The sequence below is a fragment of the Pocillopora verrucosa genome, chromosome 1, assembly GCF_036669915.1.
Source record: "Pocillopora verrucosa isolate sample1 chromosome 1, ASM3666991v2, whole genome shotgun sequence".
NCBI classification, from domain to species: domain Eukaryota; kingdom Metazoa; phylum Cnidaria; class Anthozoa; order Scleractinia; family Pocilloporidae; genus Pocillopora; species Pocillopora verrucosa.
Genome location: NC_089312.1, coordinates 4,536,661 through 4,558,720, shown reverse-complemented (window position 1 = coordinate 4,558,720; position 22,060 = coordinate 4,536,661). Strand labels below are relative to the sequence as shown.

The following is a 22,060-nucleotide window of genomic DNA, read 5'->3' as shown; positions in this document are numbered from 1 at the left end:
GCTATTATTATTTATTTATAAAGCCACAAAAGAAGAATAAAATATTTCGAGACAAAGATATTGCTTTCTTCTTTTTCCGCCTTGGCTGGTTAAAAGGAGTTCGTTATACTCACAAAAGATTAGAACGACTGCAGAGCTGAACAATAGAAAAGCGATCTGAACAGACTGAGGCCTTATTTGCTTGTAAAAAGGTATGCCACGGGAGTTATGATTGGTTATAAATTTACTTGTTCTTTATATCTATCTGATTTTATAAGTTTTAGTCGTTGGTGCATATATATAACACTGACCTCACACAAGCAGCGACAAAGTTTCAAGCCCAATAAATTATTTTTTGACGACTGCAAAGTTTGGGTGTAGCAAGAAAACTCTCTAACATAACTTCAATCCAAAACGTATAATTCTTTGATTCAGTTTTGCTTAAAAAACGTAAATTCGCTATTAATTTGTTTATAATTGATATTGTCAATCATGATTTTTCTTCTTAGGACGAGAGTGGAACATGTCTTTTATATCTTTGATATTCTTAATCGAGAGAGTTTTTGTGTTACGTCGGAGTATTAAGATATGTCTGAGCGCTTTTGTATAGACTTGTATACGATTTATATAAAGCTTTCTCTTTTTAAAGAAATTCTGGATTCCTCCGAGTTCTGCCGTTGAAATTCCGCTCCATGAAAAGCTTACCACTACACTTTGTTACTTTCTCGAGGAAAGTTTAATGCCGATTGAGAAATAACTGCAAATGTCTATATCTTCAAATTTCGACTTTGTTCCTTTCCTTTTTAATTGAGTCAAATATTGAACAGCGGTTATGACTCTCTATCGGAAACCTGAAAATATCAACTTAAAAGTAAAAAAATTATTATTATATCTTCGTTTGATGGCTTAACAAACAGGCCAAACGGAAGCGTGACATGTATATGTTTTGTCAGAAGTCACGAATCAAAAGCAAAACAAGACGGCGACGGTAAACGATGACACAACGAAACAAAAGATCTAATTGGCAGAAGAATAGCACAGCACGAGCGGTTTGACACAATGCTGTACATTTATAGCCGTCCTCTGCAAAACAACTTGACGTGAAGTCACCAAAATCTGCGGTAAATAATTTAAGTTGTTACTTGGAACTTGACGTTATGGCAGAGTTGATATATATGGCGCCGTAAGAGACGGTGACACATCCAGCTGTTCTCAAAATTCTAACTAAAATTAAAAATGTAATTGTTAATCGACTTCCTCCGCGGCGTTGCCTTCTTGATTGTAAAAGTGATTTGTTTTTCAAGATGAGAGAACAGAAGGTTCCATTTGAAATCTGTCACACGAGTCCAACTGTTCCTAGCTTTCTTAAAGAGTTTACAAACAGTTGCGCCGTCTGATCAAACAATGAACACTTGTGAACATTTCCACGTAAGCCAATTTATACATCAGCCAACACCAACGTCAACAAGCATGACAGGCAAGATTAGTATACCACGAACTGATTTCACTTGCGAAAAACTGATGTTAAGAAAAAAAAAAACAGACCGACGGTTTAAATTCAGTTGAAATTTTAATCGAAATTCACTTGTCAGCTAAAAAGCCTTGGAAAAACACGAACCCTGTCAAGACAATTGTGATCCAAGAATTGTAGTCGACATAGCATTTTCCCCTAATAATGGCTGCCAAACAGCTGGCTTTCTTACTCAGTCTTTCTCTTTGTTTGCAATTAAATTTAACCCACTTACAAGAGTTAATGTGTAAAGATAACAGCTTAAACTCAGTATTGTTGATTTTCTTTAAGGTGAGACAAGAGTTAGAGAAGTTCACCAGCCAGTCTAGAGAAGCATGGAGATACCTGTGAAACCGAAGGTGAAAATTTTACTTTTATGGAGCCTAAGTTACTTCGCTGTATATTAGACAAATAGAGTAAGATTTTGGCCGCACCTATTTGCTGTTGTCCTTTACAAACTATAATTTAGTAATACTCCACAAGTTAGATAACAGTGGCGTCTTGGCTGAGTTGGCAGAAAGGCCCAACTACTGTTTGGGAGACACGGATTCGAACTCTGTTACAGCCACAATTTTTCAAGATTTCTTTTCCTGTAATTTCTTCAATCTGATTGCAGTTCATCTACGAGGATCCGTCACTAATTTCAGATCGTTTAAATTTTGATGGTTAATTCATTTTTTCTTATAGAATATTCTTCCATTTTATCGCATTTCTAACCAGATAATGTCATTAGTCTTGCTCATGATTGTCGTCTTGGCTACGCTTCCGACTTCTAGTGGGAGGACTCGAATTTTGCGTCAACGCCGAACAAGAACATCACGTAAACCTGTCATAACATCAAGGCCTAAAATTCAAGAAAAAGATTGCACTCGCATCGTCGATTCAGTTCCTAAATATCGTGGAAGGTTACTCCGGAGTCATCAACTATGCGTTCGCCTCAATGAAACCCAGTTAATGAGCAAACTTCGTATCACTGGCGGAGGTTTTAACCCACGATACATGGCCATAAATAAGACAGATTCTGGCAGATTTCAGGATCTAGCTGTTGCAGACGAGCTTCCTGTACAACCCGCTACGCCATCCGAGGCCCAACCTGATCATCGGCCACGCCAAATTCAGCAGGACCTCTCCGACAATGATTTGAGCCGCATTTTGGATGAGCCAGAAGTAGGTGAGGAGGAAGTAGACCGGTTGAGACAGAAACGGATGACTTCCTTGGGCCCAGGCTCCACCCTGCGCGGCTGTTGGGGTCGAGGCTCCACCGTGGATAAAACTAACTTACGACGCCTCTGTACGGAGTGTGCCGCAACCACTAGACTTCCATCAAAAGTGTTCCCACCCTTTATCAACGAAGTCATTTGTGACGATTCCGACCATTTGTGTTTTCCAACCATTGGAAGATGTGTGCAGCGTTACATACAGTTCACATTTCTTCGCTTTACTGGAGACTTCGAGAGAGATGATACTCTGAGCCAATTATTGGGAATTAATGTTTACATGGAGGAGTGGGAAGATTATGAACAAGATATCAGATCCTGTTGTGAATGCCGGATATTTTCAATATTCGGACGCAAATAATTATCGAGTTATTCGCATTCAAATATAATTTATATTTCGTTAGTTGGAAATAGCGTTGAAACACGACTATTTTTCATGCATTTTTTTTGGTTTAATTTCTGATTATGAAGTTATTGTTATCATTGTTTTGAAAGCAAATAGATGCTTCAAAGAGATTTACATTTGGATATCAGTAATTAAATATTCATTAGAGTCTTATGGTTTATCCTCCATAGCCTCTTTCTGAGATTCTGAGATTTTTAGTTTAAGTAACCTACTTATTCTACATGTCTAGGAGCCCATTGGGCTCCTCACATGTCTTCTGGGATGCCCATAATTATAATTATGAGATCTGAGATCGTTTTATTTTGTTTTGCCCTTTAAACGAATTTGAAATCTTACATTGCAATTTAGCAGTCATTGAGTTTGTTTACTTTTTACTGGGGGACAGGAAATTAATTTCTTTTGATGGGGGGGGGGGGGAAGGGGCGAGGAGGTCGGAAGATTTTGATTGTGTCGCGACAAAATTTACTCGATTCCCACTGAAACCGTGTAATATTTTAAGGATCTCCCATTGATGGCCGTAATTTCCCATAGTCCCCTCTTTATGTTCTGTTAGCGACAACTGCACTGATCCCCGTGATAACCATGTGATCCCCCTAAAATCCCTCGATCTTCTCTCGGATTCCAACCCAGGAGATAAATAAAGACTCACAAAGAGAGCAGTTGAATGAGTGAAATAGTGTTGTTTATTATGGAGAGAACATTTGCGCCACATTTTTATAATTGGTAAATTTTGTGACATTACGCTTTGTGTTTTTAGCTGCAGGTGCTTTTCTGCGCCCGCGATCCTGTTCACCACGAAAGAAGTTGGCACAGCGGGCCCCATACATAAAGGAGTAAGGCAGGCTGGGTGTAAGGGTGGGTCGTTGACTTCAGACAGTGACAGACTGTGTTAACCGCGAACCTCAAACCGTAGTTAGCGGTTTGAAGGTAGGTGTTTGAAGTTTCGAGATTTTCAGCGTTCTAGATCGACGTCGGGTTTTCACGCAAGACTTGTTCCACAAGCCGCCAACGAAATGGAGACATACCTAAGGAAAACAGCGATATGTTTTTCATGCTAACGTTTCATTCGATTTCAAATAAACAAAAACTGAAAAAAAAAGCTCACCGATCCCAAAATCGGTTGTACCATTTCAAAACAAAAGTAAAATTAATAAAGGGGTAAGTTTCTAAAGAAACTGTGGTGCTGCGTCGGTGGGAGAGTATAGCAAGTAATTTAGTGTTAACAACTGGGTTGAAAACGTAAATTAGCCACTGTAAAGGGTAAAAAAGCCGACGTTTCGAGCGTTAGCCCTTTGTCAGAGCGATTGACGAAGGGCTAACGCTCGAAACGTCAGCTTTTTTTACCCTTTACGGTGGCTAATTTACGTTTTCAACCCAGTTCTTAACACTAAATTACCTGCTAAAAGTAAAATTAAGCTGTGCGCCGCTATCTTAAATGAGGGTCCCAATGGGGTTAACCGTTAGCCGTAAAACGGCCAAAATATTTAGCCGTTAGACGTAAAAATTGACAAATTTTAACCGTTAGTCGTAAAAAAAGTTAACCGTAAAAAATATCTCTGGTGGAAACAATGGAAAGGTGTTAACCGTTAGCCGGAAATAGGCCAAAATTTTAACCGATAGCCGTAAAAGCCATCACCCCATTGAGACCCTCCTAAATTACAGACAGGATGGAAGTCCTTCATTTCGAACACAAAATGCGGCCAAAAGTTTGCTTTAGTCCCAAAAAAATGGGCTAAAAAGAAAATATACCTCAAATCACAATTATAGGACATACGCGAGAACTTTCGAACCGGAACAAGAAAAGCGCCAAGGGAGTTGATCTACCTGAAACTGACTGGACCGCGAACGGCAAACGTGACGGCTACAGTCTGGTCATGTGACTTTTAGCGGTTTGCGGTTACACGCTATTACTAACAAACGTGGATCTTAAACTCTCTATTATGCGATAAACCCGCTCAACCTTCACGGGCGATTCACAGCGATGAGCGAAGAAAATTGCTAGGTCAGTCACATTACGTAATAGCCGGCGAATTTAACATCGATATCTGACGAGTCATATAATGATAATTAAAACGCTGACCGCGGCGAGCGAAAGTGGCGAATATCGCTATCGCTGTTCTGAGCGTCGATTGTTTAAAGGGTGGATAACGCTATCCACTGGATGAATATCTACCCGGTGGATAACGCAAAAGGTTTTGCTGATACCTATCCACTGGATAGCGATTTATCCTTTGGAGAGCGTTACCCATTCTTTAAACAACTGGTTATAGGAGATTTTCGCCGACTGCCGCGACCAGAGTATGGAATGGCCTCGTGTATCACCAGCTCTATTGATTCTCGTTTAGAAAAATTTAAGTTTTTCGTTGTGATGCTTTTTTAGAACCCGCGTCAAACAACATACATGCCTGTTGTTAACTTTGGAAATCCGTTTTGTAGCAACTTATACCCCATTCACTCCTAGGCTAAAATCGTTTTAAAGCTGTTTTGTGAATAAGGGAATAACATGACTTTTTGAGGGAATATTGTTTATTTGCGCCCGCGTAGTGTCATTTGGGCCGCAAATGACACTACAAGGGCGAAAATAAACAATATTCCCGAAAAAAGTCATGTCATTATCATTATTATCAATAAACAAGGCCAAATGATATCAAGAATGCGAGTTTTAATAATACAAGCTAAGTGAATGACGAATTCAAAGTCACTTCAAATCATCATGTAAGCTGAAGGGCTGATAATGCATTAGCAGCCCGCTGTCAGTCTTTTGCGGCCCGCTGAGCGTGTGTTTTGAAGAGGCCGATTTTCTATTTGGCCGCGTATATTGATAATAATCACGGTTTAAAACTGGTGTGGTCGACTTCAAATTTTGCACACTGAGAATTGAAATAAGTAAGTAATTGAACAAAAAGTAAACTTCAGGTTTTAGCTTAACTTTCTGTTGTTCCTTTTTATTCCCGTTAACCCTGATTAACTAAACATGCTTTCGTGGTATGATTGAGACATTACACATAGAAACAAGCTTTGTTATTTGTTTTCAAGTCTGTGAAAGTACTGTTATAAAAAGCTGGCTCTTCGTAATCTTGATATACGAACGATTGAGACCGAGAACGATATTGCAGCGTCCTCAAAAGTTGTTTTTTTACTGTTTGAAATGCCTGAAGCATGCTTTTACGACTTTACAAAGGACGTCACTGACCACCCTTTGATGCGGAGGATATTGTTACTTGAAAAAAGTTAAAGTCACGGCATTTTTTGCAATTCAGCTCATCCCTTTAGTAGTAAACTCCATTGGACTTTCTTCTAAAATAGGGAGAATATTTTTTATCAGTCATATAAAGCAAGTGACAAATTCTGTTTAGGAGCTCAAAACAGTACTTTGGGAATATCATCCATACTTTGCTTTTGTCCTGCGTCTTGAATTTTCAACAGTTTCTGTGAACGTTTTTGCTGTGAGGTTGAATTACATTCTAAAATTAGTTATTCAATGTTGAAATGTCTTTCCAATTTCGTGCCATTGGCCCGTTTACCATTCCTTCTGATGGGAAATATTTCTAGGTGTTCCAGTATCGCTGAGACTTTGGTCTCTAAAAACCGAGATTATCCATTATTGGTGTGACTGAAAACAAATCCTGAGTACTTATTAAATTCCTCTTCTAAGTTTTACAACTATGTCATAGGAACGCAACATTTAGTTTGTCCAAATAAATGAATTTGGCAACGAAAATTACTCTAACGTGCCTCTAATTAAGCAGTGAAAAGGGGAGAAGTGTTTTGTGGTTGTGTCGTGATTCTAAGTACAAGACGATGCAGTTTTTATTAGAAAATACGATTTGGAGAAGTTAATCGTAAAATCATAAACGATATGAGGCGATATCGTTTGATGCTAAGCTTTACCAATTCCGTGATGCGGGAAAGACAGGGAACTAGCCATGACAGAACTATGGTACCATAGGATACAATATTTACGTTACAGGGTACTCTAACTTCCTTCGGATTTCCGATAAGGAAATCTTTCGCAACAGATAAGACTTATAACTTCACAAGAAAGGAAAAACTATATTCAGGTCAGTAACTATGCCGCAACCAATGAATACGACCTCTTACGGAAGTTAGTCAAGTTCTCTTGTGGGTTATAGTGAAACTTTCTGTTAAACTTGATCCCTGATCCTGTATGTTCAGTGTCATCAGTTGTAATATAAAGAGTGCACGCTATCAGTTAAGCAGTAAAACCGTGTGATAGATGCTTCTTCAGATAATTTATATTTCCTAACAGATTGAAAGCTCAAAACAGAAAGTTTTTGACACTTATTCGCCGAGAATACCAATCTTAAGAATCAAATAGCGACAGGTAAACAATCGAGCTCATCGCCTGATGAAGAATAGCAGTAATGCATACGAAACTGGTCGCGATCTACATCAAAAGTGACTCTATCGTGAGACAAACGAACAATGTTCATTTTCCATAAGAATCAAGTTTGTAACTCGAGCTTTTCTTTATACATTGAGAAAGCACACTCTTTGATCTCCATGCTTCATTATTAGCAGAGAAAGACTGAATCCTTCCGAGGCTCATATGTAAGGGGAGTTTTACCACGTTTTCTTTCTAGATTCATCTAGGGGATCCGGCTTTACGCATAAGGAATTTAGGTAAAGACTTTCAATATAGCTTAACTAATTCTGATGTGACAAAAGCTCCCACAAAATTCATTTAACATTATGAAATATGGCTAAGGAGGTCTTGTGGATTAATCACCACTTGCAAAGAGTAAACAAAACTGGTCAGTTGTCCCGAGAAGATCTTTGTTAAAAGATATTTGCAAAGATTCCTCCAAGTGTGGGTCATGACAGTCAACTTCACAGAGTTGATCATATGAAGCTCAATGCAGAGAGTTGTTGATAGTCATTTACTGGGAAGCACAATCGTGCGGATCAAGTTTGTTTGGGGAATTCGTGCACAAAAAATAAATTGCCTAGAGTCAACCGAAAATAACACCAGAGGCACGTATACATTTCAATTTTTTCCGCCGACTGTGGCACCCGGCTTCAGTGAGTGACCAGCCCGTCAGGATAAACTTCCTTTATAGGCGAGACAGGAACTAACGGAAAGTTTCAGCTTGTTTCAGCTTCAACAATCTTCGCAGCAAATTCCGCTATCTCTTGCACAAGATCTCGGCTTTTCTCAGCACATGGACAAAGCAATCACTTTTATCTCCTTGCTTCTTTGTAAATAAGCAGAAAGGCTGAATTCCTGAAAGCTTGTATATTTAATCTAAAATTACCTTTTGAACATTCTAGAACACTTGGGTGTGACTGCGGTTGGCAGTTTTTCCGTGTTTGCATTCTAAAACCCCAGAAAAGGCGGAAAACCTCCATTCAGCCATATTTCATAATGTTAAATGAATTTTGTGGGAGCTTTTGTCACATCAGAATTAGTTAAGCCATATTGAAAGCTTCGTCTGCCATAAGAATTGCTTGTTTACCTAAATTCACTATGCGTAAATATCCCCTAGATGAATCTAGAAAGAAAACACGGTAAAACTCCCGTTACATATGGGCCTCGGAAGGATTCAGTCTTTGTCTGCTAATAATGAAGCATGGAGATCAAAGTGTGTGCTTTCCCAATGTATAAAGAAAAGCTCGAGTTACAAACTTGATTCTTATGGAAAATGAACTTTGTTCGTTTGTCTCACGATAGAGTCACTTTTGATGTAGATCGCGACCAGTTTCGTATGCAATACTGCTATTCTTCATCAGGCGATGAGCTCGATTGTTTACCTGTCGCTATTTGATTCTTAAGATTGGTATTCCCGGCGAATAAGTGTCAAAAATCTTTTTGTTTTGAGCTTTCGATCTGTTAGGAAATATAAGTTTGAATTGAGAGGTTATAGAAGACTGAAAAAGACAGATCGAGAGTCCTTCGTGCTTTCGTAAAAGTGTGATGCGGTCTGAAGCTAGTTTCCCCTCCATTGCGACCAAACAATTCGATTACAACTAAAATTGTATGACCCTCGCGCAAATATCTTTCGATAGAGATCTGCGCGTGGTATTCAATTACTTTTTTCAAGTGGTGATCAATTTATTCAAATCAGAATTACCTAAACCATATTAAAAGTCTTTCATTTATTTGACCTCTTTTGTCTTTTTGTCGAGCCGTTTGAAGTGTAGCTGACCCGTGATAAGTAAATCGTGATTTATCTATCAATACAACTGCGGCTGACCTCCGGTGACTTGAACGTTCGCAAGTAATTGAAAAAGATCCAAGTCTTTGGGAATTAAGAGGAGTTAAAACCGGAGATACGGAATCAAAAGCGTGTATTTTAAGCAGTTTTAGAAAGGTAAAGAAACTTCGAGTGATCCTGGAATAATTTGCATGTATTAAGCGGCGAAGCCTTATGAATTGACTACACGCGCTGCGGTTAAATGTTTTCTTAATTGCACTGAAGTGAAATTCTTTTCATGAGAGGAAAGGGAAAGGGAACAAAGCATCACAGGACGAAATCACATGTTTCCGTATCTGAAACGTGGCGGAAACATGCAACTCCATGTTTCCGTTATGTTTAACATGCACAAAAAGTGGTCCGGTTCCATTGTATACGCAGCAACGGAAACGCGAGAAAACGTCACGAAACCGGTAACTGAAACACAGGTTATCCGTCGTGTTTCCAGAACGGTTTAACATGTTTCTGCCACGTTTCCGTTTACGGATTCTTGTAATTTCGTCCTGTGCATCCGCAAATGCTTACCTATCAATTCAATATTAAGGACTTAAGTACAATTGTACAGTTACTGCATCTTGTCCTGTCACGAACTGAAAAACATTATTTGAGTACTCGAGGACAAAATTGTAAAGAAAATGAACCAACGTTATTTTCGACATGGCATGCACATAAACAAATTAGTTTACCCATGAGAAAAGAATCCGTTTTATCGAAATAACATCACTTACTTTATACATCTTGAAAGTAATTTATCAAAACTTTACCTTAAAAGTATTGCCAATGTTTTTCAGAGTTAACTTTGCATTACATATTCAATTTTAAAACGTGTGACATGATTCAAGGTTCCAAGATATGACTTATTGAGCGGACATGACAAGTCATTCTGAAATACAATACTCGCTTACACTAGCTATTGCTATTTTCGGGCTAGTGTATCCTATGTAATGCATATTGGTGATTATCGATTTCTAAGTGAACTTGCTGATTCGGTAAAATGATGTTTCAATATTTTTCAATGGAATCTAAACGAGCAGGCCGGTCAGCTTTTCCCGGTTATGCTGACTGCATTTGGCCACGCAAAAGGGCTTTTCCCGCAGACTACAATAATAAAATGATTACGTAAGATTTCGCCAAACAAGCAACTTTTTGATAAATGGGATCAGTTTGATGAATAGTCATTACCCACGAGTAGCCAAAACTAATTTCTCCCGCAGTACCAATACATCTTCATATACAAACGGGGATGGAAAGACGAAAAAATATCAACAAGGAGATACCGTTGAATTTTAAGTGCTGAAATTAAAAGACGTATTCCGGCAGACAGCACGAAACATTGACCCTTATATTACGGGAGGGAAATACGAATGTATATTGGCGGATGGTGAACGCGGTTGCTTGGTGACCAATGCGGATATCGAAAGTTATCACTTGATATTGTGTCGACCGTGCGTGTATGCTACTTGTCAAGTTTGTCATGATGCCCTAAAAATAATCTTATTACTCATACGTGTAGACGATTATGCCAAGTCCATATGTAAAGCTTGATGACGTCATACTGGGCCTTTTACGATATAAATTAAGGCTTTGAAAGAGCTTCTCATTCAGTGTGAGTCGAGACCTGCCTTAAAGAAGTTAGAAAGAGCTTAGAAGCTGGGGAGAAGCACATCTTTGTGTCCAAAAAGGTAAGGCCTTAGCTGATTACTGACATTCGCCGTAGGTCAAATGGATATCGTGGAGAAAACTGAGAATTTGTTGATGATCCATTAGAAATCTGTTACTGCAAATGTTATGTCGAAATGTAATTCCGAAATTGGCTGGTTGACCAAGCGACTAATTCCCACCAAAATGGCTACATCATTATTAGTAGAAAAAAACCTCGCGGTGATTGCATGCCTTACAAAAAAATTCAGAATTATGGCGGCCTGTGACAAAATGACATGAATAAGAGAAAATTTACAGCAGCTGAAATATAACTTTATAAACTTAAAGGAGCTTATATTTTTTCCTTCCGTTCTCTGACGCCCAGGAAAAACTAAATCGAAAAATTCCGCTTTTAGAGAACTTTTCATGATTTTTTTAAAAATGTCTGATTTGTGAATTCAATGTTGGGATAGTTCCTAAGGGCATTTCGGTTTGTTCTTGAATGCGCAATTGAATTAAAATCAAGGATAAGTGATTAAAGAGGAACCATTTAACGCCTACGCAAACAATAATTGCCTACTTGTGGCAGCGTTGTTTTACTAGTATTATTACTGATATCTGGAAGCCGTTTATACCATAACAGAAGGTGACGGCGCATAAAACGCAAAATCGGAGCGAATCATGTAAATACTTTTTTCTCTTATTTCGATTCGCGAGTCTGATACATTTGAAACAAGAGCCGTAGTTGATAAGCGACAAAGAACATAAAATCTTTTGTTGTCGAAAATCATTGTTTGAGAACCATGACCTACTTAAGTAAGAAGTTTTTTTATTACTAATTTCGAGCACCGCTATCAATCAGAGCTAAATTTGAGGCTAAGGACTTTCCGATTTTCAGAATTGAAATTTTCGTTTCGTATTTGCAATCCCAAAATTGAAAGTTGACAATTTGGATGTGAACCATTTACTCAGGCGGCAAATCCAAACAAGAAAGCAACAACTGCTAACTTATTAGTCAGAAGTTTTCTTCGGTAAAATGCGCTCTAATGTATGCTGTTTGATTGCTACTGACATTATATATACCAGCGATTAACCATTGTTTGTTTTGCTCGCAAATCAAGAAAGCGAAAACCACGCAACAAAAATCTATCACTTTTAATTCAACTGAATCCGCTTGATATCAGGTTGTTTTGTTAAGTTTCGTTAGTAAAGACGGTTATAATTTGAAACTTCCTGTCTATCAAATGACGTTGTAAATGCGTCAACAGGGTTCAATGACGTCATCGGCAATAAATAGTATCTTTCTTTTTATTTCCTCTCATTGTCAGAAAACTTTGAAGATTCCTAAAGGGAACACAACAAAATATCTCTTTGTTACAGCTGATACAAGTCTGCTTTGCTCTGTTGCATCAAGATTAATAGACATACCTTTTTCCTAACTTACTGCAAAACTAAATTTAGCCAACTGACTGGTACTTTACGGAACTCGGACGTCGTATCCTGTAAATGATGTCGTGCTCACTGATACTGAAACACATTTACGTCTAATGAGTTTATATTGTCTGTTTTTTTATACTAGCATAAGGAACGAAAGAAGAAGTGTCACATCAGTCTAAAAAAACAGGATTCAGCATTGAGAAAGTCAAAGAAGTCATGGATCTGAAAGTAAAGGTTAGATTCCACTTAACAAATTAAATCAGACTAACACATCTCTCTAGAGGCTATTCAGATACACCTGTTAAAACAGAAAATGTTTTGTTTGTTTGTTTGTTTGTTTGTTTTTTAATGCGTGTTTGCCACGTTATCCAGAATCCTGAATTCACTTATATTTAGCTATTCAACCAAACAATTATATTCACCACCCGAATAAATTTCGTTTTTTCAACAAGATTTCCTTTTCTTGTTTCCAGACGCATTCGATTCAACCACCAATTTCTACTCAACTCTCTCAGCCTTCTTTTGGTCGTTATTTGAGTGATCTATCATTTTAGCATAAATGAGTTTCATTGGTTAAAACAAACTCTCCAGACCATTTCTTTTGTAGTCCACAATTATTTCACAGTCATTTCCAACCCTAAAGCCAAGAATGAGGAGTTCGTGACAAAATCATGATCTCCAAATGAATTTTCCGTAACTCATAAAGTAACCTCCTTTAGGCATATAAATTGCCAATCTTTGGAGATAGATCCGCTCTCTTGAGCATAATCCGAGAGCTAAGTATTCAAAAACTTGCTTCAGTACCTCCTATCGATAAGACCCAAGGCAAGGCAGGGGGATTTTTATGCATCGTGGCTGTAAGAACCCGATTTTGAAACAACACCACCAACCGCTCTTATCTCAGTATTTCATATCACTTCAAAGATGAGTCATTTATAACGTTGAGACAATATGCCTCCTCTCGACTGATTTATCTTACATGGCATTCATCGCAATAGAATTCGATTTAACTCCACCAATCTTTTTTTTCTTATTTCTTTATCCATTGAACAGCTGTTAGTTGTCCTCCCTGTTATTTTCCTTTTCATGGAAGTCGTACCAAGTCTCGGATTCCGCCGATACAAGAAGCCCTTCCCTACACGACTACCAAATGTCATAACCAAAGAACAATGTGGGAAAGTGTGGCCTAAACTTCCATCGAAGAAATCTAGTCGCTTCCTGAGAGGCCCAGTGTGCACCCGACCTGATGACACCGTTCTGTTCGAAAAGCTGAAGGATATTGGTGGCTTTAACCCTCGATACGTGGCAATCAACCGGACAGAGGCCATGAAATTTCCAAATCTCCTCGCAGATAGGAACTCTGTGGCTGTTACCCGACCCCCAAAACTGCACACCGTAAAGGCTTCCGTCAGCAACTCCTCAGTTGGGAAGAAAATAGGAAAGAGAGAAGCAGACAATTTACCCAGGGCTGCAGGCACTATCCTGGATCAACAATGCTTTGATGCAGGTTCCATTGTTGAAGGAAGCGGCTTACGGCGTCTCTGCAGCGAATGCTCAGCCATCACGCAGCTACCAGATGATATCTTCCCTCGATTCATCAATGAGATTATCTGCGAAGAAAGCAGCGAGTCCTGTGGCTCTCCACTTATAGGCCTATGTCAGCAGAGGAATTTGGAATTTAGGTTTCTTCAATTCACAGGAAATTTTAGAAGAAACTTCCTGCTTAGTCTAATACTTAATTTGGATGTGTTTGTCGAAGATACAGTCGAGTTTGATCAAGATGTTAGAGGATGTTGCGAATGCCGCACATTCAGGGCATGAATAATTTTTAAAAGTGCCAGACGCGGTAATGAACTATTCTTTATGAAGTTCAATTTTAGTTCAGATCTATTTCCTAGTAGCCTTTATTGATGCGCAATATATTTTAGAGAAGCACTAACAAAGACACGTTCATTTCATTATCTATTAGATTTTGCAAGACTAGTGGGGAAATCGCCTACGTGGCGAATTTCGAAAGGCAGTGGCATTTAAAGCGAAGGATTCTAGATGGAAAAGTATTATTTGATTGCGATAAAGAACTTACTCTCAATATCTCTGCTTTTAAAGACGCACAACGGAAGTTTCAGGAAAATGACAGGAACTGCATTTTTTAATATAAATTTCAAAGCACAATGTGATGATGTGATTACCACAGCAACATGCGATATGCTAATGTTTTGATCTAAGTTAAATTTTTCCTGTGTAAAAGTAAAAACGATTGTACTAAATATAGATATTGTACTTGATAAATGTGGGGGTAGAGTCTACCTTGGCATAAAGTGCTCAATGCTGTCGTAGCAGAGCTGAGTATATATAAGTGAAAGAATCAAAGAGGACGCATCGATTCTCTGTTACGAGCGCTTAGGCGCGAAACTCAGAGTAACAGAGAATCGATGCGTCCTCTTTGATTCTTTCTTTCTTTTATTGTACTTGATATAGATATTACTAAAAATGCTTATGAAAAAATAAAGGCTACCACATACGTGACAATACAAAGAAGTGCTTCTTGGTCTATGCATTTCTAAGAAGGAACTGAAATTTCTGGTGGAAATCCCATCGATAACAACAGAAACCGAGTTTCGATTCGATACCGAACGGATCTGGTCTTTTTGCATGGAAGTGGATCCAAAAGTTACCTTGCCCCAGCGATTCAGTTGGAATCAAAATGAATATATTATGAAATGAAAAGTTTTAAAGTAACGAATCGTTTTTGCTTGAAATGATAACGATAATTTCCACTCTTGGAATTTTCCTACTTGGTATCATAAACAACACATATAATATCGATTCTCCATGTACCTACTGTAGTTATTGAAAAGAGGGGTCACACTAACTTTCCGTTACCTTCTAAGTTTATAATTTCCACTCGTGTTTGTAACACCAGTACTTAAATCCTCAATAAAACGGAACAAAATCTCATTCAAATTTATTCGTGAAAGTTTAGTGAGATATGGATAGGATGTCCCTTGGTTAATTAAATACTAATTTTGCCATATGTTTCTATCCCCATTATGCCTTTGCACGCCCAATATTTTTCTTTGTCCGACCTCTTCTGCTCTAAATCAATATCAGCTACAATAGCGAAGGTGTTGATTGCAGGGAGTATCACTTATTGAAATCTTTGTAGTTGGACGCATTTTCAAGAAATTTGTTAAGTGCCAAAAGGTAGGTTTAGGTATAATTTCTTCTGATTTTAGTGTTTAGGAAGAGGTTGGAATCACTATTAAATTCTTTCCAGTCCGTTCAGTCAGTGAGGATTTTATTATATCACTTAACCGAAATATGGAAAGAGCAAACTAAGGAACTTTGCAGTCATTCTACGAAGATCGATATCTTGAAAATGAAACTTGTGATTATATAGATAATGATGAGACACACGGATAAAAGTGAATTTCTGGTAGTCTTAAATTCATCAGTTTCCCTCATAGAAGAAAAGAATTAAAATCTTAGCGTCTAAACCACCTTCGTGTTAGCTTAAAATTTCTCTTTATAATTACAGTTCCATAATTCAGAGCGAGACTGGAGTAATAAATTATTCCTTTGTTGTACATATAGTAACACTGGAAAACCTTCAGACATGTTCGAAAATTAGACCTCACTCAACGGTATTTTGAGCGTATTGGCAAATTACCCGGTAATTTTTAAAGAATCCTCCTGTTGGTTTAGTGATATCACGCTTAGATGAAGCTAGGTGCAAATTTTTTCTTTTTGTTACCAATAATTAAACAAATTGATACTAAGGTAGTTGCGGTCCTGACTTATTATCCAAAACAGAAAGTTTAGAGGAGGGTCGGGGGTAAATTTTAAAGATGATCACCCTCACATTCGTTACATACCGATACAAAGTGATGTAAAAGAAAAGTGATGAAAAAGGCTATAGAAAATAAAATGAGTACATTCCTAAATATTATCCATAAAATATCGATCGTATAGATATATGTTAGGATAATTTTCTTTTAAAAAATCAGTGAAAAGATGTGATATTCGAATCAGCGCAATTTTGAAAATCATCTTATTGAGAGAGAGAACATCCTTTCTAGAACTAACCTATAACAATAATAAGAAACGATATTGCCAGAACTTGTTTATTCGGTCTGCATTACTGAACTTTATATATCTTAATTCCGTTGTTGGTAGCGAAGAGAAAGAGAGGCCAGGGAATCGAGAAGCTTAAAATTAAGCTGATATGAAGTTTTTTAAGGTGAGAAAATTCATACTCTTGCTTGAATTTAATATTGTGGGACCGACATTTCGAAGTCAGCATTTTTCAAAGAATGATCATTACGAATGGAGTTCCAAACACAATTGTTATGTAACTCAAGGCCTCTATGCTTCAGTCATTCAAGGGGCTTGGGCACCATTCTAAAAACATCGGATAACATGGTTAGATTTTCTCTCGGTGGGGAAGCGATCTACCGAGAAAGAGAGATAAGGTTTTCATCTTCGTGGGGGGATTAATGTAATCCTTTCTTCTTCCCACACACTAGGCTCAGCACGGGGTAAGTCGTTGACTGAGCTAAAATACCATTATTCTTAATCTTGAAGTGGAAACTATATGAAAGAAGCATTATTCTCTGAAAAAAATAAAATCTGCAATCACCTAATGTTCTCAAGCGCACTCTCACCTAAAATTTCTGATATACCATAATAAAAATAAATAAAACCTTATCACTGAAAAAACCGAGGTTTATCTCCAAAGCAGGAGATAACATGTAAAGTGAACGACGTCTCTTGCTCGTTTTTTTTTCTCAGGTTATTTTACTCTTTTCTCTGTGCATCATTCGATTTCCAAAAGCCAACGGTGGGACAATTAGCAACAAGCAAGGAGGTAACGATATAATTACCATCCCACTTGGAAACTTATCAGCCATTACGGCTCCTACGTCCAGCCTGCAAGCATCCAATATAACTCTGAATGCAACCAGTGTAGCACCCACTGGAGGATCTTTGAACGATGGAAGTATTTATGCAACCCACGGGACTACAAATTTGGATCCCTCTACAGCAATGAAGTCAACAAGGAAACCTAAAAGGACCGTAAAAAGGATGTCGAAAAAAGCCTCGAGAAGCCGTCGTCGGACTAAGACTAGGAAGAGTATGAAACACGGAGTCGCGCAAAGTGGGAGAGGTTTTGCAATCCAAAACTCCACCAATTATGCCGCTAAAAATACAACATCAGAACAGACCAATATTCTAAAGCGGTCACACCTGTCTCGTTCTAAGAAAGTCCATCCTTGCAACACAGTACAAACATCTGCGATGAATTACAGTGTCGGTAGCATCATGTGTCGCCGGTGGAAGAGCAGTGAGCTACAGCATCATATGAGCTGTTTGGGGTCATATAGTCATCGATATCTGGCATCTTCCTTCAAAGAAGCGCAACTCTTTAAAGATCTTGACACAGGGAGGGTTCAGGACTTAAGTAGCTCCCATATTTGGAATCATTCGAAACACAGCGTTCAAAAAAGATACGTCAACATCAACCCAGGAGAAACATTAATCAGTCGGTGTCACGCGCGAAAAACGACCACAGAATCCGGCCATTTAAGGATCTGCCCAACCTGTGCAGCCATAACACGTCAGCCAGTGACGCCAAAAAGATTTCCGGAGTATATTAATGAGCTGCTGTGCGATCCAAAAATGGTGTCTAATTACCTGCCCGGTATCGATGGCTTCTGTGTGCAGAAAACGTTTACGCTTGATCTTTTACAATTTACTGGGGACTGGGAGTTAGATACCGTACTGAGCGCGGAGGCAGGGTTCAATGTTTATAAGGAAAAATGGGAAATATATACTCAAAGAATACGGCGCCATTGCGCATGCGAGCTGTTGGCTTCAAGCCCGATGGCCAACTTCCTATGATTCAGCGCATATCTGCTACAATTTAGAGTTTTCTTTTGACGTCTAATCAATATCCGTGAAAAATATGATATTTGTGTTTCTTCATAATAAAGAACGCCACAAAAATAAGTTTCGAGGGAGATTTTGTGTCATTTGTAGTCTTCATCAGTCCATTCAGAGCCTGGAAATTTGTGCGATTTGCAGTCTTCATCATTTCAGTCAACACAGTTTCAGATGCTGAAATAAAGAGAAAGAAATCCTACGCAAGGATTCGATCAGTTGTAGCAACACGTATCGAGGAACACTTATATGCTAAAAATAACTGTGACCAATTTAGCACAAATTAATCTAGAATTTTTTGTTATTTTGCGTGTTCACCGAATATATTGTTTAGTTCCTTCCGTTTACTTTGAAAAGTGACGTTAAGCGACCGCGTACTTCGATATTTGCCTTATTACGTTAATTAGACATAACATATATATATTGAATACCGTATATCGCTGTACTTACTGAAGGAATATCAGTTCAATTCCTTTGTTGGCAGTGAGGCCAATTAGATACAAAAGGATAGAAAAACCGTACAATAATCAATGATGGGATTTGCCAAGGTAAGGAAATTCATACTTTCATTTATAGTTCTGATAGAGACATTCAAAAGTCAGCATTTTGGCTGATGAAGTGATACTAAAAAGCGTAGCTCTCCATGTATTTGTTTTATTTAGCAAACCACGCGAGCCAAGCAAATTGCCCAGTTCTACTGTCGTTAACAGAGGTTATCATTAAACGAGCCCCATCACTTTTAAGTACAGTAACATATTATTTAGCTTATTTGTTTTTTTCATAAGATTGACGGGAATTAGAAAAAAAAACAAATACCGTTTAACTAGTAAAAAGTTTCTTCATTGGGTCAGTGGAAAAACATCGGACAGAGAAAGCGGAAATTCTGATGTTCGCATCCTAAGACTTTTTTCTTTTTCTCGCATAGTTAACAGTGTCAAGAAAAGTTTCATCTCATGTTATTCGTCTACTAAACCAAAAAATAAACCTATTTTCAATTCTCTTTACAAACGCAGTTATTTATTCAAAAGCAAAGCGAAAGCTTACAGGGTGCATTGAGTAAATTTATTCTGACAACATGGCCTCTTGTTGTTGATATTGTAACCTTTCCTGTACCTTTTTCCGCTCCTTTTTATACAATTCTTACGCACCGCTAAATGATGCACAGACCCAAACTGGATGCGCTTCTCATGTAACGACCATGAACGTAAATCTAAGATGGTTTTTTTTCTTCTATCATTTTTCTCAGGCTTTTTCCACATGCATGTTCCTTTCAATGTTCATCGTTCAACTCCCGACGGCCAAGGGGGCAACAGTGTCACGTTATGACACAATCTACAATGCGCTTAGAAAGAATTTAGACTCTAAAGCACCGACACAGAGCCAAAACGAATCCATTGCAATTCTCAAAGCCCACATGGCTCTAACTAGAGATACTTTGGACACTGAAATAAGGCGATCAGACCTTGAAACCACAAACACGGCTCCCCCAACGCCTGCTGTGGCAAAGTTGAGAAGTAAACGAAAAAGGATCTTCAGTCTTCGTTCGCGTCAATGGAATCCTTTTAGACTTGTGACCCAACAGGGAAGGAAACACCCTACCAGGCCCTCAAACCTGCTTGGTTCAACGAATGTCCATCCTTGCAACACGGTACAGACCTCTGAGATGAGTTACACCGTTGATGGTATCAGGTGCCGTCGGTGGGATACAAGTGAGCTGCAAAATCGCATGAAGTGCATGGGAACCTACAGTCCTCGCTATTTAGCATCTTCCTTCGAAGAAGCGCTAAGGTTTAAAGATCTTGACTCAGGAGATATTTTCGACCTTTCTAAATCGTACATTTGGCATCATCTAAATAACGCAGTTATCAAAAGAAACTCCAACATCAAACCAGGAGAAACCCTAATCAGTCAGTGTCATGAGAGGAAAACGCGCACAGAATCCGGGCATTTAAGGATCTGCCCAACCTGTGCAGCCATTACACGTCAGCCGGCAATGCCGAGAAGATTTCCAGAGTATATCAATGAGCTGCTATGCGACCCAAAAATGACGTCCAATTACCTTCAGGGCATTGGTGGCTTCTGTGTGCAGAAATCATTTACACTTGATCTTTTGCAGTTTAATGGAGAGTGGCAACTGGATCCGAAACGGAGTGTTGAAGCTGGGCTCGATGTTTACACGGAAAAATGGACAACATATACTCAAAAAATACGACGCCATTGCGCATGCGAGCTAGTGGATTCAAGCCCGATTGCTCGTATGTTGTGATTTGTGGCGTACACATCCTGAGTAGCTGAGAGTTTACACGTCATGAATTAATTTTAATTCGTTCCATAACATCGATAGGGAAAGCATTTACTTTTTAATAATAAGCCATGATTCTACGATTGTTAATTACGTAATTTCCGTTTTGAGTCAAGTGTTTAAAGGATGATGAAAAGAGATACGTTCCCAGCTGTTCACGGACGCCAAAGAATTAAGTCAATTAAGATTGAAGCTAAGAAACTTGCTTGAAATAGGGCAGTAAAATAACAAGAATCTTAACCGGAGAAAAGAGGTGTGATTTCCCTGATATAATTTCCATTTGCATGCTTTCCGATTATGTTTGTTATCGCAGTTATCGTACGTGATTTAATTCAATTCTAAAATAGTGCAATCGCGTACGCCCTATGAACATCAGTGATTGCTCTAATCGTTCGTAATAGTAGTTTGTGTCGTTAATTACCTTCAGTTTTTACGTTTTCAAGTACCTCATTCGAGAATATCCCCCAGAATAAAGATTATCGATTTAATACTCCGGACAAGATATGTTGGTTTAAGAATCTAAACACATGACACACTTTTTCCAATTTAGGGCCTAAGATTGCAGTGGAAATATTTTTAAATATTAAGCTGTATTACGAGGGCTTTCACTTATGACCTATTGGAGAGCAGACGCATAGATGGCGTCACCATCGAGTAGCACACTCGGCTACGCCGAGTTTATCACTTCACGTGGCTCAAGAAATTGACATTGCCCTTCGATATGCCTCTGTTACTGCAAATGGTTATTGTAATATTTCTTTTTATAAAAAAAAAACATATCTAAAGCTTGGTGTAATTGCTTTTTTTTAAGAAGAGCGGGACCAGATTTGAACGAATGTAAAGTCAGATCCTTGGATTGGGCCTGAGGGATCGAGGCGGAAGAATCGAACTGATAGGGATCTGACTGAACCGGGGAATTAGGTGGTAGAAATAGAGCCAGTGGGTCGCACCAGTAGGACCAGACCAAAAACGTACGGCGTGCAGTAGTTTTTCCCTCGCCCAGCGAGTAACAGAGATTATTTAAGCGTGGGCTTGTTATGCGAACATTATAATCATAGCAATTGGTAATTGATTTATCAGATTTTCGTGCTTAAGATATATTAAGACAAGTGAGATTTCAAGAATAAAGTTATGATTGATTTTAGCCTTTTAACGATATCCGAATATGAAGAACTTAATTAGCAAATGCAATATTTTCCCACTGTAACGAGGTGAATGCGTTCAATCAAAAGAGGTCGATCAACGGGAATATTTTCTTTTCGAAACCTCGGCAAAATACTGGTTTTTCTTACCCCGCATTGTAAAACATTATTCTGTTATCGTGAATTTCATATATAAGTATAAAAAGAGGAAATAGTGAGGGTTTTTAAAAATCTACCTTTTTGTTGGAAAAATCTACCGTAGAGTATCACT

The 22,060-nt window shown here is 38.4% G+C and overlaps 4 protein-coding genes across 6 annotated transcripts; all 4 read left to right on the top strand.

Annotated features, from left to right (window-relative positions):
• The first annotated feature begins 70 nt into the window (after positions 1 to 70).
• LOC131800128 (uncharacterized skeletal organic matrix protein 8-like) lies at positions 71 to 3,138 on the top strand. Of its 2 annotated transcripts, none has more exons than XM_066174487.1 (3): positions 71 to 191; positions 1,781 to 1,848; positions 2,210 to 3,138. In XM_066174487.1, the coding sequence occupies exons 2-3, from the start codon at positions 1,825 to 1,827 to the stop codon at positions 3,065 to 3,067; spliced, it is 882 nt and encodes a 293-aa protein (XP_066030584.1). In that variant the 5' UTR covers positions 71 to 191; positions 1,781 to 1,824; the 3' UTR covers positions 3,068 to 3,138. The 2 variants fall into 2 exon arrangements, with proteins under 2 accessions (XP_066030584.1, XP_058973791.2); XM_059117808.2 differs by having other exon boundaries at positions 2,177 to 3,138.
• A 7,725-nt stretch (positions 3,139 to 10,863) lies between these two features.
• Positions 10,864 to 14,816, top strand: LOC131800169 (uncharacterized skeletal organic matrix protein 8-like). 2 transcript variants are annotated; one of them, XM_059117855.2, is made up of 4 exons: positions 10,864 to 11,009; positions 12,548 to 12,639; positions 13,459 to 14,251; positions 14,375 to 14,816. In XM_059117855.2, the coding sequence occupies exons 2-3, from the start codon at positions 12,622 to 12,624 to the stop codon at positions 14,224 to 14,226; spliced, it is 786 nt and encodes a 261-aa protein (XP_058973838.1). In that variant the 5' UTR covers positions 10,864 to 11,009; positions 12,548 to 12,621; the 3' UTR covers positions 14,227 to 14,251; positions 14,375 to 14,816. The 2 variants fall into 2 exon arrangements, with proteins under 2 accessions (XP_058973838.1, XP_058973837.1); XM_059117854.2 differs by having other exon boundaries at positions 10,865 to 11,009; positions 13,459 to 14,816.
• A 1,814-nt stretch (positions 14,817 to 16,630) lies between these two features.
• Positions 16,631 to 18,306, top strand: LOC131800129 (uncharacterized). The gene is made up of 2 exons (XM_059117809.2): positions 16,631 to 16,645; positions 17,197 to 18,306. The coding sequence occupies exons 1-2, from the start codon at positions 16,631 to 16,633 to the stop codon at positions 18,304 to 18,306; spliced, it is 1,125 nt and encodes a 374-aa protein (XP_058973792.2).
• A 493-nt stretch (positions 18,307 to 18,799) lies between these two features.
• Positions 18,800 to 21,699, top strand: LOC131800201 (uncharacterized). The gene is made up of 2 exons (XM_059117895.2): positions 18,800 to 18,893; positions 19,592 to 21,699. Exons 1-2 carry the CDS (start codon positions 18,876 to 18,878, stop codon positions 20,609 to 20,611), a joined length of 1,038 nt encoding a protein of 345 aa, XP_058973878.2. The 5' UTR covers positions 18,800 to 18,875; the 3' UTR covers positions 20,612 to 21,699.
• Positions 21,700 to 22,060: the final 361 nt, after the last annotated feature.